The 16,889-nt window shown below is 41.8% G+C and overlaps 1 protein-coding gene across 1 annotated transcript in view; it reads left to right on the top strand.

Moving 5' to 3' along the window:
• Positions 1 to 591: 591 nt before the first annotated feature.
• TERT (telomerase reverse transcriptase) overlaps positions 592 to 16,889 on the top strand; it is a 127,147-nt gene continuing 110,849 nt past the window's right edge. Inside the window, exons 1-4 of the mRNA XM_018569233.1 lie at positions 592 to 798; positions 4,390 to 5,537; positions 5,646 to 5,971; positions 13,718 to 13,913. Of these exons, the coding sequence (XP_018424735.1) occupies positions 592 to 798; positions 4,390 to 5,537; positions 5,646 to 5,971; positions 13,718 to 13,913 (1,877 nt within the window). The remainder of the gene's footprint in view (positions 799 to 4,389; positions 5,538 to 5,645; positions 5,972 to 13,717; positions 13,914 to 16,889) is intronic.

Raw genomic sequence — 16,889 nt, 5'->3', positions numbered from 1 at the left:
CAGTGTACTGGCAAATTAACTTCTCTAGATGTTGCCTTTAAAGAAGACCGCCTGGGGAAATTTTATTAATCCCTGCAGTGGGGCTAATCACAAAAACGAGCACCTAACCCTTGAACTACTGCAAGGGTTAATACAATTTTATCTGGAGGTCTTCTTTAACCTCATAAGCATAGAACAATCTTGAGTGCTAACATGTAAATTCTAGAAACTAAGTTCAGTCAATTTAGTTCCAGCAGTCATGGCAGTCACGTGACAGTCACGTGACTGTGACATCTCCTCCTTCAACCTTCTCTACGCTGTGAGAACATTTCTTCTGGTGGAAATTTCCTTAGATGACGTAATACATGCTTTGAGCTGTACAAATCCGCTGATAAAGTACTCTGCCCGGGGCGGTGTACGCTCGCACAAACTATTTTCACACACGTGTAGTTCCACTTTGGGAAAAAAACAACTTAGTTTCCTGTTTACTAGGAGTTGAACTCACATGATGATAGCGAACATATTGAGCTGTGTTTTTATATGAACAGAAGCTTGTGCAGTACTCCAGATTGAGTGACCGGTGGCGGGAGGATGGAGCGGGGTGCCGCGTCAATGCCATGTCTGGACATCTTGCACGCCTTGTATAGTGATGTGTTCGGAATTGTTGATTATATAGAAGAGTTACAGAAGCACAGTGTGGAAAGAGTGATCATTTCGCAGGAAGAAGATACAGAGCAATATCGATCATTTCTAACGGGGCTCCTAGTTTGCATCCCATGGGGGGCAAAGGAACCCCCCACCCCCATATCATTCCTGCAGGTAAGATTGACCAGTATGAAGAGGGTGGTATTGAAGGAGTATCATATTTGACATATTATGATGGGATTCCTAACAAGCCCCCATTCACACTTGTGCGAATGTGAGTGTGTATGTGTTTTTTTGTGAGTGGCAAATAGGGCAGCCCATTCATTTCTGTGCACGACAGTCACATCAAAGAAGTCTCTGCCTTTTTTTCCAAAACGTCTACACCAAAGCACATTGTCCTTCAATTATGTGTTTTTGTGCGGTTTCATGCATGTAAAAATCATGCTGTAGCGAGGGGTACTGTTAATGAATGGCATGCATCACTTGTGGGTTTTTTTATGCAGAAGGAAGGTCATCAGCATACAGCAAAAGGGTGCTCTGCTAAGCATTAACCACTTGCTGACCAGGTGTTTAGACCCCCTTCCTGGCCAGGCCAGGCCATTTTTCAGTATTCAGCGCTCCGGTACTTTGACTGACGTTTATTCCATCATGCAACGCTGTATTGAAATTAATTTTATACCATTTTTTGGGGACACATCGAGCTTTCTTTTGGTGGTATTTATTCACTACTGGGGTTTTTATTTTTTACTATATTTTGGGAAAATTCCTGAAACTTTTGGAAAAGGAAAAAAACGTTTTTTTTTACATTATGTTAGGAAACAATTATTATTATTACCCAATTATTTTGATAAAATATAAAAGACGGGGTCACGTCGGGTAAATAGACACCAAACATGTCATGCTTAAAAATTGCGCGCACCCGCGAAATTGCAAAAAAACTACCATACTCAAAATTGGCCATAGGCGACGCTTTAAAAGCTTTTACCGCTTATCAGTTTAGTGTTATCAGTGATTGATGGCCCTAGAATTATTGCTCTCACTGTGACGTTTGCGGCGATATGTAACGTGCGGCGCATTGGATGTAATTGGGGGCAGGGGACTTTATTTTTATTTTTTTTATTGCTTTGATATGTGATTTTTTTTTTTTTACTTTTTTTTTTTCCACTAAACTTTATTGCTACTTTAAAAAAACATTTTTTGTTTTTTTAATTCTTTTTTATGTGTAACTTTAAATATTGTTTCCAATTAACTTTATTGCTATCAGATAGGGGGCTAAGAAACCCCCTTATGTGATAGCAAAAGAAGTGACAGGTCCTCTTTATGGAGACATCAGGGGTCTCCCAAGACCCCTAATGTCACCTAGGACCCCCCTGATGAAGCAGAGATCTGCTTCATCAGCTTCTCTCCAGCATCTGAAGCTGGAGAGTGACACGAGAATGCGGAAGTGATGTAATATACATAAGTTCCACATTCTAACAGCGGAGAGGGGACCGGAGGGAGGTCGTGTACCGACCTCCCTCTGATCCCGTGTCAGAGAAGCACTATGCTGGTCCCGGGCTCGCACCAGGCACAGCGGAGCCTGGGACCAGCGTGACAAGCGTTCCGCCGGCTCTATAGCTGGCGGATCGCTTGTATGTTAACGGGCATCGCTGCCTGTTTTTAAATTGACGTTTCCCGCTCGCGCGCGCTGCACCCGAGCGGGCGGGGCTAACAGGCCGTGTATACACGGCCTGTTACATCCAGGAAGCTGCCGGCCGTTTATGTAGAACAGCCGGCCGGGAAGCAGTTAAAGATGCTTGCCATGAAGCGCATGAATATTTGTGAGACTTCAGAAGTCGATAAATATATAAATATGTGTGTGTGTGTGTGTGTGTGTGTATGTGTGTATGTATGTGTGTTTCAGGGGTGTGGAAAAAACAAAAAAACTGCTTGGCCAAGGGCTAAAACAGGGGCCCAATCTACTTGTCCCTCGTGACAATCTACTTGTCCTGATACAAAAAAAAATAGTTTTAATCAAAACTGTCTTTAACTGTGCTAAGAAGCGCTTCTCATTGGTTGACGTGGGGGGACCCAGGGTCCAGGTTTGGTAATTCCATTTTCCCAAATTACCTAGGAAAGTGAACTTACACTTTAATGTACATTGTGCGTGTAAAATAGTTCTGCTGCCTGGCTACCACAATATGGCACACAGTGGAATGGTGGCAGCACACAATGCGCACACACAATGTTCTATGAGTGCGTTTTATTTGCATGCAGATGGCGGGGGCAGCAGGGTTGGTTTTAATTAGATTTTTTACTTTTTTTTTTTTTACTTCTATTTTTTTTAAATTTTTATATATTTTATAATTTTTTTCCACCTAATTTTTTTCCTATCACACAGGGGCTTACAAGCCCCAATGTGATAGTTTGGAGGTGACAGGTTCTTTTTGTGGAACCTGCCCTCCAGCAACGAACAGATCATCTGTGCAGTTTCTGACAGCTGAGACAGGCGCTCCAGTCTCACTGATCACGCAGAGCGAAGAACAGATGTTCTTCGCTCTGCTCCACACTCCCCATCCTGAGCTAATTTGCTGTGGTCCTGGGTCCCCCAGAAGAGTAGGTGACCCTTAAAACCACAGCTGGGGGGGGGCAGACAGACTCGTACAAATGATCTGATTAGATCACTTGTATATCGCGCGGCGATAGGAATTCCACACTGAGGTTAACCACGTTAGTGTGCTATGGTGCCATTCACTTTAAAGCCCTATACAGGGCTCTGCGTGGTGGATGTAGATGGGGACAGGAAGGCTGGAGGCACAGCACGGATCAGAGAAGCTGGGGAGTCCTCGGCACGGCATGGATGGAATTCCTCGTTGGGGTCGCTGGATCTCTGTGAAGGAGAGGACTGAGAGGAGCCGCTGCTGCCATCTTGAGAAGACCGGGACTTTGCACGTGGAAAAAAATCACTCAGTTTATGGGGCCGTGAGCCGTCTTTTAATGGCTGGTCATAGCGGTAGGTAGAACTGCGATGTAGAGGGTAGATGTCATTTTAGAAACCCGTTCGCTTTGTAAATGTGTCCCAGGCTGGCGTGGACACGGAGCACTGAAGTTATGTTAAGGCTAGCTACCAAACCGCACTGAACCATGCGGTTTGGTAGCTAGCCACGCCCCCTCCCTTGTAAGCGTTTTTAGTGTTTTAATAAAGCTACTACACCAGATACCTTTCTCTATTCCCTTTGAGTGATATGGCACAAATGGAAGGATTGTGAAGGCAAACGCTTGGATGAGACTTCTTTTGATGTGACTGTCGTGCACAGAAATGGCGACTATAACGGACCTGGAGAGCTGAAGTGGCAAGCGCGAGGAGGATTGTATATACGGGTGCACTTTCTGACCATTATGTTTACATATGGTCAGTGAAGACTGTTGAGTGCAGTAATTGAGTGTTGGTCCAGGGAAAGTGTAGCACAGTTTTCTCTCACTGGATTTGAAGTATATTGGCACATCTACACGATTGATGGCATATACTTTTAGATACCTTTTTGTATGATCTTGGCTATTTATCACTAGAATTGTTGCAATTAATATTTATCCAGTGCGGTGCATATTGTATTTATAAAAGAGCATTCTTTGTCCACAACAACATGAAGGGTGAATGTGGTTGTGAAAGCCAAACTGTTGCCCCCCCCCCTCCCCCCCCTTATAAGTGTAAATTAGTATGTAGATACTTTTTGCTGAACATTGATCATACTCTGTATTTAAAATAATGCATTCATCTTTGTTTAGACCTCGACTCAGAGAGAAGTTGTCGCCAGAGTAATTCAACGTATCTGTGAAAAGAAGAAAAAGAACGTTCTAGCTTTTGGTTATGGCTTGGCTGGTGAAAAAAACTCATTTCAGGTGGTGTTTGCACCAAATATTTGCAGTTATTATCCTAATTCAACAACTACTACTATTGGCACCAGTATTCTCTGGGAAACCCTTCTTAGTAGAGTGGGAGACAGTGTAATGATGCACTTGCTTGAAAACTGTTCCTTGTTTATGTTTGTACCGCCCACTTGTTGCTATCAAATTAGTGGCCTACCAGTGTACAGTCTATCCACAACGGACACTGTTTCACCTGCTTGGCTTAAACCGAGTTCATCACTTTACAGAAGCAATATTTTATATCAGTTCATTCAGAAAAGCACTAAATCTTCTAAAAGTCATTCTTTCAAAACAAAAAGCCGGATAAAGCGAACATCAGGAAAAATAATAGATACTCTTTCACCTGTAAATTGTGCCAAAGTGGGAGTACCAGTACACAATAGTTTAGTGCTACACCATCCGAGAACTGTTGGTGCATCTGCCACAAAATCAAAGCGTGAAAAAAGGTTTTCAGATTTTGATGCATGTAGCAGTCCGAATAAGAAATCCAGGACAGAATTGCCACTGAATAAATGCAATTTTGATTTTACAAAGGAAAGTGTTAATCCTGCTCTTCTACTAACCTCATTCTCAGAAAAACTGAATATTTTGAAACACAACATCCTTGAAACAAATACTGCTGATGCTGTTTTTTTAAGTAACCATGATGTGTCACAAAATGCTTCTGATGTACAACGTGTAGTGTCTACAATGCCAGAGAAAGATGGCAATATTTGCATTGATTTTAGCAAGCTCTTGTATTCAAGGCATGTTTCAAAGGAAGGTTTTTTAAAAACATTTTTGCTCAACATGCTTGAAAGCAACGCCAAAGGTAGTCTGAATCTGATTGAAACGGTATTCCTGAGAGCCAGCCCGTTCAAGGAGAACCACACAGAGTGCCATTTTCAAATTATGGATAGGAAAAAACTTCCAAATCGTTACTGGCAAATGAGACATGTTTTTCAAGAACTCATACAAAATCATAAAAAATGTCCTTACTCACAACTCTTAAAAAAATGTTGTAATATAACAGAAAGGAGGATAAAAGTTGATAGATGTAACAGCCCCCTATTAAACATGAAAAGTGATCACTCAAATGAAACTAAACCATGCAGTACCTTAAAAATCGACATGAAAAGAAGTGACACAGCTGTATCTTCAATGCAAAACCTGGTGGATGTCACCACTAATATTGAGCAACTAAATACATGGTCTGTTAATGAATCTGAGGTGATGATGCTTCTTGAGAAGCATAACAGTGTCTGGCAAGTGTATACATTTGTCAGAGAATGTTTGCACAGAGTGGTTCCTGAAACATTATGGGGTTCTAGCCATAACAAATGCCGCTTTTTAAAAAATGTGAAAATATTAATTCATTCTGCCAAATGTGAAAAAATGTGTTTGTCAGAACTAATGTGGAAGATGAAAGTAGAAGACTGCTTTTGGCTGCGTCTTAAGAAATGTAAGTATTTGTATTCTTTAGCTATTTTTTTAATTCAATATTTAATGGTACATGAAATTAAATAAAAGCTAGGTATTTTGCTCCATCAGCATGTTTTATATTGGTTATTGTTGTAGGACCTCACTGAAGAAATATGTTCATGTTGGTTATAGCAACAAGTAAGCAATGAGACATAAAAATTTGGCTGTGGGAATCAAAACTTTTCCTTTAAACAAAGCTATGTGTTTCCTATAGCTAGTCATCTGGACTTGGTCTGTAATGTTGAAGACAAGATGCTTCTTCAGTTCTAATGAGTGTCGGGAACATATCTCATAATTTTATAGCCACACAGGTAATTCAGTCATATTAGTGCAATCACCATGTATCATGACAGATGCTGATTGTCAAAGAACATGGTGGGAGGTATGGAACTTTGTGAAAACCCCGTGTTCTAATATTCCATAGTGTCTGGACATCTGCAACTGGTGTTAAAACTTTGATTTACATGGCTGATGATGTTCATTGTCACATTGCTGGGTAGACATGTTAAAACAACACTATATGTGGGTGACAGTTGGTGTTGAAGGCCCCCACCCCCGCTAATAAATGGTTTTATAGTTGCACTAATCTAATCAGACTATTTTCAATAGCATTTTCTTTTTACTTTACTTTATTTTTAAACTGTTTAGGAAAGCAAGGCAGCACGGTGGTCTAGTGTCTAGCAGATGGTGTGCAACCTGTCTTCTTGGGCTGGACACCACTTGCTAAGGAATTAGCAAATCAATCTTCCTTGAATAAAACTTGGGCCAATTTAAAGTTTCAAATCACTTTGCAGACTTGAGTTTTGAGCACTTTAATGGAGAGGAAGCAGTTTCCATACTTGGTTGGTATTTTCTTCACCCGGTCTATGCCAAAATGCTAAGAAATAAGCCAGTAAAGGACCAACTTGCAGATGCTTCGGAGTGTGTGTGATCAACTTCTAGTTGCACCAATGATTTGCAAGAGAGGTATGCAGTCCTCATCCAATGTGAAATTGGTTACGTCAATTTGCTAATAAAGTCTGTGTATATGCCATTGTCACGACTCACAGTTGGAGTTTAGAGAATGTGTTAGGATCATATGATTAGGCATGAAGAAAGGCTACATGAGATGGAAGACATGGTAGATAGGGACATGTATCACCAGAACCCCAGATATGTATAATTTGAAGAGTTAAGGGTGTTTGCATACACCAACCTCCACAAGATTGCAAAAGAATACAAACAGTGGTCTGGAAAACCCCATTGAGTATCTCCTATCTTTGCAGAATAAGGTGTGTGAACAGTGTTATTTTGTCATGGAAGGAAGCAGGGACTAAGGGAGTGTTGACCCATGATCCACAATTGTGCAAAGCCTGATAGTTTATAGTGAATTTTGTTAACTCCTAGTAGCCTGGAGAATACCTGCTAATGGGGAACTATGGCAAAGGTTATTGCCAGGTTATGTAACTGGATTTGGCTTATTTCGCCAGTTGGGGGAGCTTGAATATACTAAAACAAAACCTGTCATGATAGATAAGGTTAAGGCTAAACTTGGGGAGAATAAGCCAAAAAAAAAAAAGCAAGGTAGGAAATAAGACTATAGGTGCAGAGAAAACCAGGCTAATTATCAATAAAAAAACAAAAACAACACTATTAAAAAAAAAAAAGAACATGCCCCTCCTGTTACTCCCAAACTGATTCCTAAACTACAAAGGAATCCAAACCCCTGGGGTGGAGATCCTAGGAATGGGTTTTCTTTGTGATAGGGAGGTGACAGCAGTGAGGGCAAAGACAGCAGGAGCTGGACGCTCATATGTACCTGTAACTCATCCTCTCCTATACATGTGTGTTGGTTTTAGTGGATATTGGTGCCAAATTCACTTTAAAAGGCAATGTCTCCTATCATAAAGGAGAAGTGATCTATGTAGGTTTGTGTGGAAAGACCACACACATAAGGGCATGGGTGAACTTGGCTATTGGCAAGAGATTTTGGACAGCCTGCCCAGAGGCCACAAAAATATTAGGAAACTGTTCTAAGAACTGTTGAGGTTATGAATCCGTAGACGTGTTGTAAAGTCCTTCTAAGCTCTGTCATTCCCAATAAAGAAACAAAATGGGACATGGGAAGATTACCCTGGGTTACAAAGGCCTAAATGATGTAGTACCTCTATTAAAGGCAGCTGTACCTCTTGCGTTTTCCATTACTGAAAGAATTGTAGTGGTAGGAGCTTGCCCCCATGATGGACTGCAATCTCACATTTAGTTTACTAATTTGTATTGAAATTGTCTATCACAGAAGCGAGCTTGGAGCAGTGGCTACTTTAAACACACACAGACCATGAGGAACAAAAGTAGCCACCCTCCAGAAGGAAGGACAGTGTCAGCACAAATTCAGAAATGATTTGGGGACCTACAGCAATGTCATAGCAGGACATGCATAAATAAGCTATATTTTTGTTAACCTTAAGGAGCAATGACAAAATTATTCAGTCATGGTTGTCCATGCCATAAGGAACCATAACGGAATAATTCCGTCATGGGTCTTAAATGGGTTAAGCTTTCCTTATGCGCTAAATGAGAACTTGCATATGTCACATCGAATTAAAGCCCTTTTTGTCCTTTTCAAAACGGTATATAATATGTGTTGGAGCACTAAATGAGAGATGGAAATTGTGGTTGAACACACACACAGCAAAAATTGCTTTGGTCCTTAACTGAAATACAAGCATCTGAAGCTTGGTCCTTAAGGGGTTATTAGTTATGGTACTTTAATGCATTTTTTTTTTAGATTTAGTACCTGAGTTTAGTGTCCCTTTTTAAATACTTAATTTTACTGGGGATTGTGCCAATGCTAAAGCTGGCCATACACCTTACAATTTATCTGCAGATTTTCTGTGGTCAGATGGAAAAGGTGCAACAGATTCCTGCATCTTCACTTAACTGTGTGGGTGGAGTAATCTCCACCTAGGCCAATCTGTTGCACTTTTTCCATCTGACCACAGAAAATCTGCAGATAAATTATAAGGTGTATGGGCACCTTAAAGGTGCCCATACACTGTACGATTCTCGTACGAGAATCGCGGGAAATCCCGCGATCGTACGATAATCGTACAATTTCCGTGTGGCACTGGAATGTCAATGCAGTCCCCTCCATCTTATATTTTTTAAATGCCAGCTTCTTTTCTTTGATGTGTTGTCTTAGTTTTTAGCCATGCAGGTTTAGCTCGCGATCTTTTATTTTTGTTACCCAATGGCATGCTTGGTTGCTGACTGATGGCTGGGCTGTTGTTTCTCAGGCCCTGGTGCTTCCTGCACTGTGAACATTAGAAAGCCTGCTTTCACAAAGTTAGCCATTGCATAATGTTGGCACACTTTTGTATGTGGTGACAAGAGTGACCTTCACTCCTTGTTATACACCATGGAAAGAATCCTGACCTGTACAGTAACCTGAGGAATTCATCCCAGCACCGGAGATATTTTTCATGATTTGCTGATCTATTTCTGTTACGGCTTTTGTAAAAGGTACAATCTCATGTGACTACGTTGGATTAGGAGTCTGGTTCTCTTGGTGTCTTGGCTCCTTTTTTAAACCTAGTAAGCATTTTACCTTTTCCACCTCTACTCACTTGGTTGTTTTTCTAGTTGCCTTCCTCTCTGCTAGTTGTATTTATGAGCTGGCATTCTTTTCCTGTAGGACCCTCTCTAGTCTTGCACAGGGATGGTGGTGTTGAGACCCACAGCTTCTTTCTTGCCTGATGGGGTTTTTGGACATTCTGACTCACCCAGGACATGTTTCCTGGTTACCAAACTGCAAACTGCAGCTTTTAGATTAACCTCTTGTACTGTGCCTCTTGTTGGTTGTTGACCCAGCTTGGTCTTTGACACTGCTCCTAGGTTTCCCTTTTGTATTTGTTGCTGACCAGTCTTGGACTTTGACGCTAAGTTATTATTCCGCTTGGCAGTGTGCTTACTGGTTACTGACCCTGGCTAACACCATACTGTGAGTCACTCTGTTACTATTGATATATATTACCATTGGTCCACTTGGGAAAATCTTCTTCAGCATTAAGGAATGCCCACTTTCCAAAGTGGGGGATATCGGTTCACCTTTTGTGGACATTTGTCAGCCATCATTTCAGATGCTTGGGTATGGGAGGTGAATACCTGGAGCTACAAGCTAGGTGGTGCTTGTTTTAAAGGAGAACTATGAGGTGAGTGCTTTTCACTCACCTCATAGTTCTAGCCGACCTGTGACAATGAGACTGTCACAGCTCGGCTCAGTAGATCGGGAGGTGAGCGAACACATACCAGCGTTCGCTCACCTCTCGATCCTGTCACGGCTCTCTGCTGTGACGGGAGGGGCTGGATTTCCCCCTCCCCGCTCCGATCCGCCAGCGCTGACTGGCGGAACGGACGGGGGAGGGGGCGGTTACAGCTGGCTCTGCCTCTAGATAGGCAGAGCCAGCTGTCAGTCACGCAGCTGGGTGGATCCCGGCACAATTGTCGGGATCCGCTTCAGCTGCGGCGTCTCAGTATACCGTGAGCAGCAGCTCGCGGTATACTGCGCGTCTCAGTTGTATACTGAGCCTAGGGTGACGGGAGGACACTAGTTTGTGTCCCCCCGTTACCCTAAGGAGAACTATGGGGAAAAGCCTTAACCCCATAGTTCTCCTTTAATGATCTGGTTATATGGTATCTCTGTTGTGCATAGCCTGTGGTTGCTCTGGACATTCAATTTACTAGTTCCTGTGATGGCAAATCTTTTTTGCCCATGTTTAGCTTTGTTTATAGAACTTTTAATTTAGTATATTGCTTCTACACTTGCCACTGTAATTTGATATTTGTATTGTTCTACCTTGGATGACTCTCCTTGATGCATAGTGAATAAACTAGATTTGATAGTGCATTGGTAACAGGATTAGGGATTACCTGGCAGATATTATTATTTTTTCCATATAAATTTTTATTGTTTTATCACAAAAGACAAGACAGTAGAATACAATGCAGTAGTATACAATACATGGTGCTTAGATCATGTTCAGGATCTTATGTCAAGGTATAACAGAGGTTACATAGAGATTAATGTGTTAGGATGAGTACGTATGAGTACTAATCTTTGTTGGTCGACGAAGGCTCATTCAGAGGCAGCTGTCTGTCCATGAGGGAAAGATAGCGTATTTGGTCTAGACTGTAGCTCAGTGTATAAGCAGATTGATTGGTAAGTTGGTATCATCCAACATGGGTAGAGGACCTTGTAACTTCATTGCCAAGTTGCTGCACCATGGGCCTCTGGGTTGTACTTGCCCCCTGGGCTAAAATTTGCCAGTCAGCCCCTGCTTCATGGTATAGGATAAAGGCACCATTAAATACTAACATTACAACGAGAAACATAGGGGACACGCAGACAGAAGGGGAGGTGGTAGGGTGGAAGGAGGGTCAGGTAGCAAAAGAGAGGGAAGATGTCGGGCCGAGCTGAAGCACTAAAGATCGAGCCAGAGGGTGATGGTAGGAGGTTCTTTCACAGAGTGCAAAGGTGGCGAGGGGTAGTTGGGTCTAAGTACTTGTCAAACCAAGGGGACCAGATAGTCTCAAATTTGGCCATTTTGTCCTCTAGTTGTGCCGTACGTTTTTCCTGGGCCATCACCCAGTTGACATGGGTTATGGCACTGGCAATGCTCAGGGTTGACGTCAGCCAATTTTTTGCAATCTCTCTTTTGGCGGAGGTGCACATATGCATGGAAAGGTGGAATTGAGTGCGGGAAAGGTCTACTGGCCTACAATTGAGTAGTGCAAAATAGGGGTCACTGGTCAGTGGCACCGAGAACAGAGGAGTTTCGTGAGGTTTGGTAGGGTTACCACAGGGTTTGTTACAAAGAGTATGGCATCATCCGCAAACATGCATATCTTATGTGAGGTGCCTTCGTGATCAATGCCGGCGATATCGGGGGAGTTGCAAATCTTCTGGGCTAGGGGTTCCAGTGCTAGGGCGAAGAGGAGAGGGGATAGGGGACAACCCTGTCTGGTTCCCCTGAGGATCGAGAAGGGTTGGGAGCAGAAGCCTGCATATTTCATACGTGCAGTTGGTCTATTGTATAGAGAGGACACCCAGGCTGATATTATTTTTAGAAATATTTGTATGTTTTTATATTCCTTTTTAAAGGAATGTGCTCCCCAAAGCTTTACTACTGGCTTAAAAAGATCCACATGAATGTCCTAAGCTGCCATCTTGCAGACAAAACAAGTTGGTAAATGAAACAATCAGCTGCCCTCATTACCAGCATCTCTGCAGAGCGCATGTAACCACATGGAGGTCATGAGTCCAGTCCGTCTGCTAAGGAGGAATTGGAACAGTGGGGAGTTGAGCCTCTTCTTTGCCTTCAGTTTGAATAAGCACACTTACAATATGTCCATGGCAGATGTTCAGCACTGTTCACATGAATTAATCTTAAGCAGCTTTTGGTTGTTTGGCATATTCTTTTTCCACTGTCTTTATGGATTTGCCAAACCCTGCATGCTATGACGGCTCAGTATGAATGACCCTTTTGCTTATTCACTCTAATCATGGCAGCTGCTATACTGTGTGTCTTGATAACATTGCATTTTGCATGAAAAAAAGTGATGGGCTTGCCTTAACAATAGACTACCAGTGGATTTGACACCATCACAAGCCAAATATCTGTGGTAGGAAGTTTGGAAAGGTCAATATTTACCTGCATCTATGAACGTGTGTGTGTTCATTGATGGAGTCACAGCAGGGATTAAATTAGTATATTGTAAAAGTGTAGGGTTTCCATGTTTTAATTTTTTTGGGTTTCCCTTTTTTAAATAATTTAGTTTAAAAAAAAAAAAAAAATCTTTAGTAAAAAGACAAAATTCAACAGTAGATAAGGCATAAGAAAAACTTCACTATTTTATTTATTTATTTATTGTTTGTTTGGATCTATGGTTTCACAGGCTAATAATCATATCACATTTAGAGTTTGTGTAAATACTTTTTCTTCGTTTTGGATGGAATGGGGAGGGGTTAGGCCAGGGTTGGAAAGGCCCAGGAGCCAGGTAGCCATTTCTCCTTAAAATTTATAGCTGGTACCTAACTTTTGAGGTAAGTGCCAGTGGTGACACGTAAATCCTGTTGGCTCCTGTATTAGACAGATTAGCTCCTAAAATCCGAAATAATTTGGCCATCACTGGCTTAGACCCTATGTCAAGTTTTTATTGCAGCTTGTGTCCCTGCTGGACAAATTCACCCCTTTATCTGTCCAGCAGGGACACAAGCTGCAATAAAAACTTGACATAGGGTTTTTATTGCAGCCAAAGTTTTAGTGCTGTCGTTGGGACAGGTTAGGTAGGGGAATTTTTCCAATGGGGAAACAAATGGTGACAGGATATTTTACATTCCCCTCTGAATCCCCTTAATTTGGGTCTCCCCTAGGACAGGAAGTAAAGTAAAATGTTCCCATCAGGACACCGTTACATACACTGTCTACACACAGCCTATTATATCAGAGCCAGTATTTAACCAGTGAAGTCAGAGCTCGGAATAACATACATGTTCCAAGCAAGTGAATCTATTTTGAAACCAGAGGATCAATATGATAGTCGGTTAACTGGCATTTTCAGAAGGAGGTTAACAATTGTCGTAAACATAGCTTATGATCGGTTTGCTTTAAAAGATAGAAATTGGATATTACCCAAATATTGGTGGTCGATTGGTGTTTTGACCAAAATTCTTGTTTTATATTTGTAGGTTATCACTTTGTTCCTGCATCAGAGCACTTATTACGAGAGAAAATACTTGCAGAATTCCTGTTCTGGCTAATGGACACGTATGTTATTCAGCTATTAAAGGCATTTTTTTACATCACAGAAACCATGTTTCAGAAAAACAAGCTGTTCTTTTACAGGAAATGTATTTGGAACAAACTTGAAACCATTGGAATATGGTGAGATTTTGTTTTTTAAATTAAACATAAATACTTTAATGAAACTTTTTGTACCAGGGAAACAAATGTTAGATGTATTCTCAGTTCCTGCTATGATACAGCTCCTGTATTCATATCACATGCTAATTTCTCTCCTAGCATTTATAGGTGACCGTATCAGACCTCAGAGTGTATGCCCTTCCTTTTAGGAGGTTAGACACTTTTGCAGATCAAAAGACACAGCTCCTTCTAGTGGCAACATTATTTTATCAACCTGAGGGAGGTGTATTTTTGAGATAGGGCTGTACATTCAATAATTTTATATTGTGGATTAATAAAGTATATTTATAACTCTCCCTTACACCATTTCATATGGTTGATATGGCAGATCAGCTGGTCCAGGCAGTGAAGTTTGTATGTTACTCCTCTCTAAGCAATGGGCAGTTGAATACTCACATCTGCCCATCATTTGAAAGGGTTTTCATGCTCAAGTGTTGGTCTGCGGACCAATCTTCCAATAGGTCTCTTTTACAACTTCTCTTTGCAAGAGACTGGCTTTTTCAGGCCTCCTTAGATACTATTCTTTAAGATATGACTGAAGGCTAAAGCACTTCTCTCCCACACAATCGTAAACCAAGATCTTTTGTTCCATGGAGGAGAATTAAAAATCCTTCAACTCTTTCTCTAAGACTAAGCCTCAATCAAAGCAAAGTCTTTCTGGGTCCCTAAGACTTCCAAGTCTTCTACAGCATTGGGTATGGCCCCACCTGTGAACAACAGAGTGCAAGAAGACTGTTGATGTTTCCTAATCTCTGTAACATCTATACCTAGGTAAGGGAAGTGGTCTTGATCTGGTACACGTAGAGTCTTTATTTCCCTCTCCCAACAGGTTTTTTTTTCTCTGGTGTGCTCGTTCTCCTTTAAAGGACTACAGCTCCCTTGGAGGCCTTACAAAGTCTTTTTTTTTCTTCCAAGGAGTGGTGCTCCCACATTTCGCGTTTGCATTAGGGTAGCTGAACTTGACTCTGCCTTTTTAATCTGGCCACAAAATCCCTAGGTCAGGAGTAAAGAATTAACATTTTCATCTAGCAGGGGTCAAAACTGCGGTCCGGACAGAATGGTCACTCAGTCCGTGTCCGTGCTGTGGTTTGCCATTTAAGCTGCATTCACACCAGCAGCTGCACTACAACACACAGCTTCTGGTGTGTGTTCCCAGTCACAGTGCTAATTTGCATTGCATGGTTAATTTTTAAAAAATGTCTTTGCTAAAACTCCCCTCCCCCCTATTTACATACACATGCATGCTCTACATGCACATGTTCATTCGAATCAGATGGTGGGGGTGGTAGGTTTAGTTCTATAATCTTTTGTATTTTTTATTATTTTTAACTTTTATCTCCTTTAAAAAAATAAAAAAATTCCACCTAACTTGTGCTATCGCAAAGGGGCTTAGAAACTCCCTATGTAACAGCATTTGGAGGTGACAGGTTCTCTTTATGGAGACATGAGGCGTCTAATAGACCCCTCATGTCTCCCCTGCTCGCCAATACAGACAATCAAGCACAGGATTGTGCTTGATCGTATATTTATCTGCCACTTCAGCTGTCTTCTGACAGCTCTGAAGCAGGGCGCGTGAGAGCACAGCATTCCCTACTTAATCACAGAGCAGATGGGGGAACGTTGCTTGGTCTGCTCCTGCACTCTATCCTGACACCCTCTGCTGTGGGGGAGTGGCACCATGGCCACCCAGATCACTTTTAGTTGACAAGCTGGCCCTGCCTGACATCATTGGTTGCTTGGACGCCAGCAGTCCTATCAACCAATCACTGAAGTGAAGCTGCACTAGTCGGCGATCGCGGTCTGGACAGAACCGCCACTGGGTCCGTATCCGAACCATGGTCCAGCATTTAGAGACTCCTGCCCTGGGTATTTACAAATGTTCTGGCAGTCCTAAGAACCCAGGACCTCTCTGTGATTGCATATTTCATCAATCTAATCCGCATTATGCCAGTTTTTGGCATAACGTCTTGCATGCAGTGCCATGAATCATAAGTTAATAAGATTGATTTGGAGCCAAACCCATGAGTCCCATGTACCCAATCCCATGTACAGGATTTAGAAAAGTAATATAAATATTTTTTTTTAAAAACATTGTTTATTGCATAACATATATTGCTGCCTACCATATATTGCTGCCTATCGATTGGACACAATGAGAGAAAACAGAAGGTGCGACATCCATATAGCCTTTTGTTTTTACTGTGTGTCCAATCCTCCCGTACAAAACCTGCTGCGGCTTAGTTTCCCAAGAAGGCAGGATGGCTCTCTCCAGCTCTGCTTGATTTATACTTCTCTTGGGGAATGTTTCTACAATCAATGGGCTGCTAGTAGATTGAGTCCATGCATCGCAACATGGCTTGGGTAATCCAAGAATGTTTATCCAGATAAGAGATTCAACAAAATGATGTCTTAGTATTCATGTCTTTTCGACCTGAGGCAAAACCTGTTTAAACACTGGTAGGACATCTCAGGACACCAGTGAAGTGCTATTGTGGCCCCTGACACTCAAACACCAAATCTCACACACTGTCAAGGCTGACTTCCTCATAGAAAGGGATGGAACCCTTTAGCAGTGGGAGGAATGTATCCAGGTAGATTTTTCCCTTTCCTTTACATTTGTAGTAGTCAATAGGTCCCCAAAGGACCCCTTCCAACATGGCTGCAAAGGTTTGGCAGGTAGAGTCTGATCAAACAATTTCCATCTCTCGCCTGGGAATGCACGTCAGCAAGTGTATAATGCAAATGTGCCAAAAGTATTTCAAAAGATGCAATATACTCTGTAATGACTTTCTGCATATGTCTAATTTACATGTAAGCATCTGTTCATTGAACCCTGCCTGCTCACATACCTTTTCAAAGTGGCATTATACTTTTTAACTTTTGCTGGCGGTGACATGGGGTGTAAAACTGCTAAAGCACCCCAAACTCTTTCACAGG

This window comes from Nanorana parkeri, unplaced genomic scaffold (genome assembly GCF_000935625.1).
Source record: "Nanorana parkeri isolate BGI_ZX_2015 unplaced genomic scaffold, ASM93562v1 scaffold1309, whole genome shotgun sequence".
Classification (NCBI taxonomy): domain Eukaryota; kingdom Metazoa; phylum Chordata; class Amphibia; order Anura; family Dicroglossidae; genus Nanorana; species Nanorana parkeri.
The sequence above is the reverse complement of the archived record's forward strand: the minus strand, read 5'-3'. Positions and strand labels throughout refer to the sequence as shown.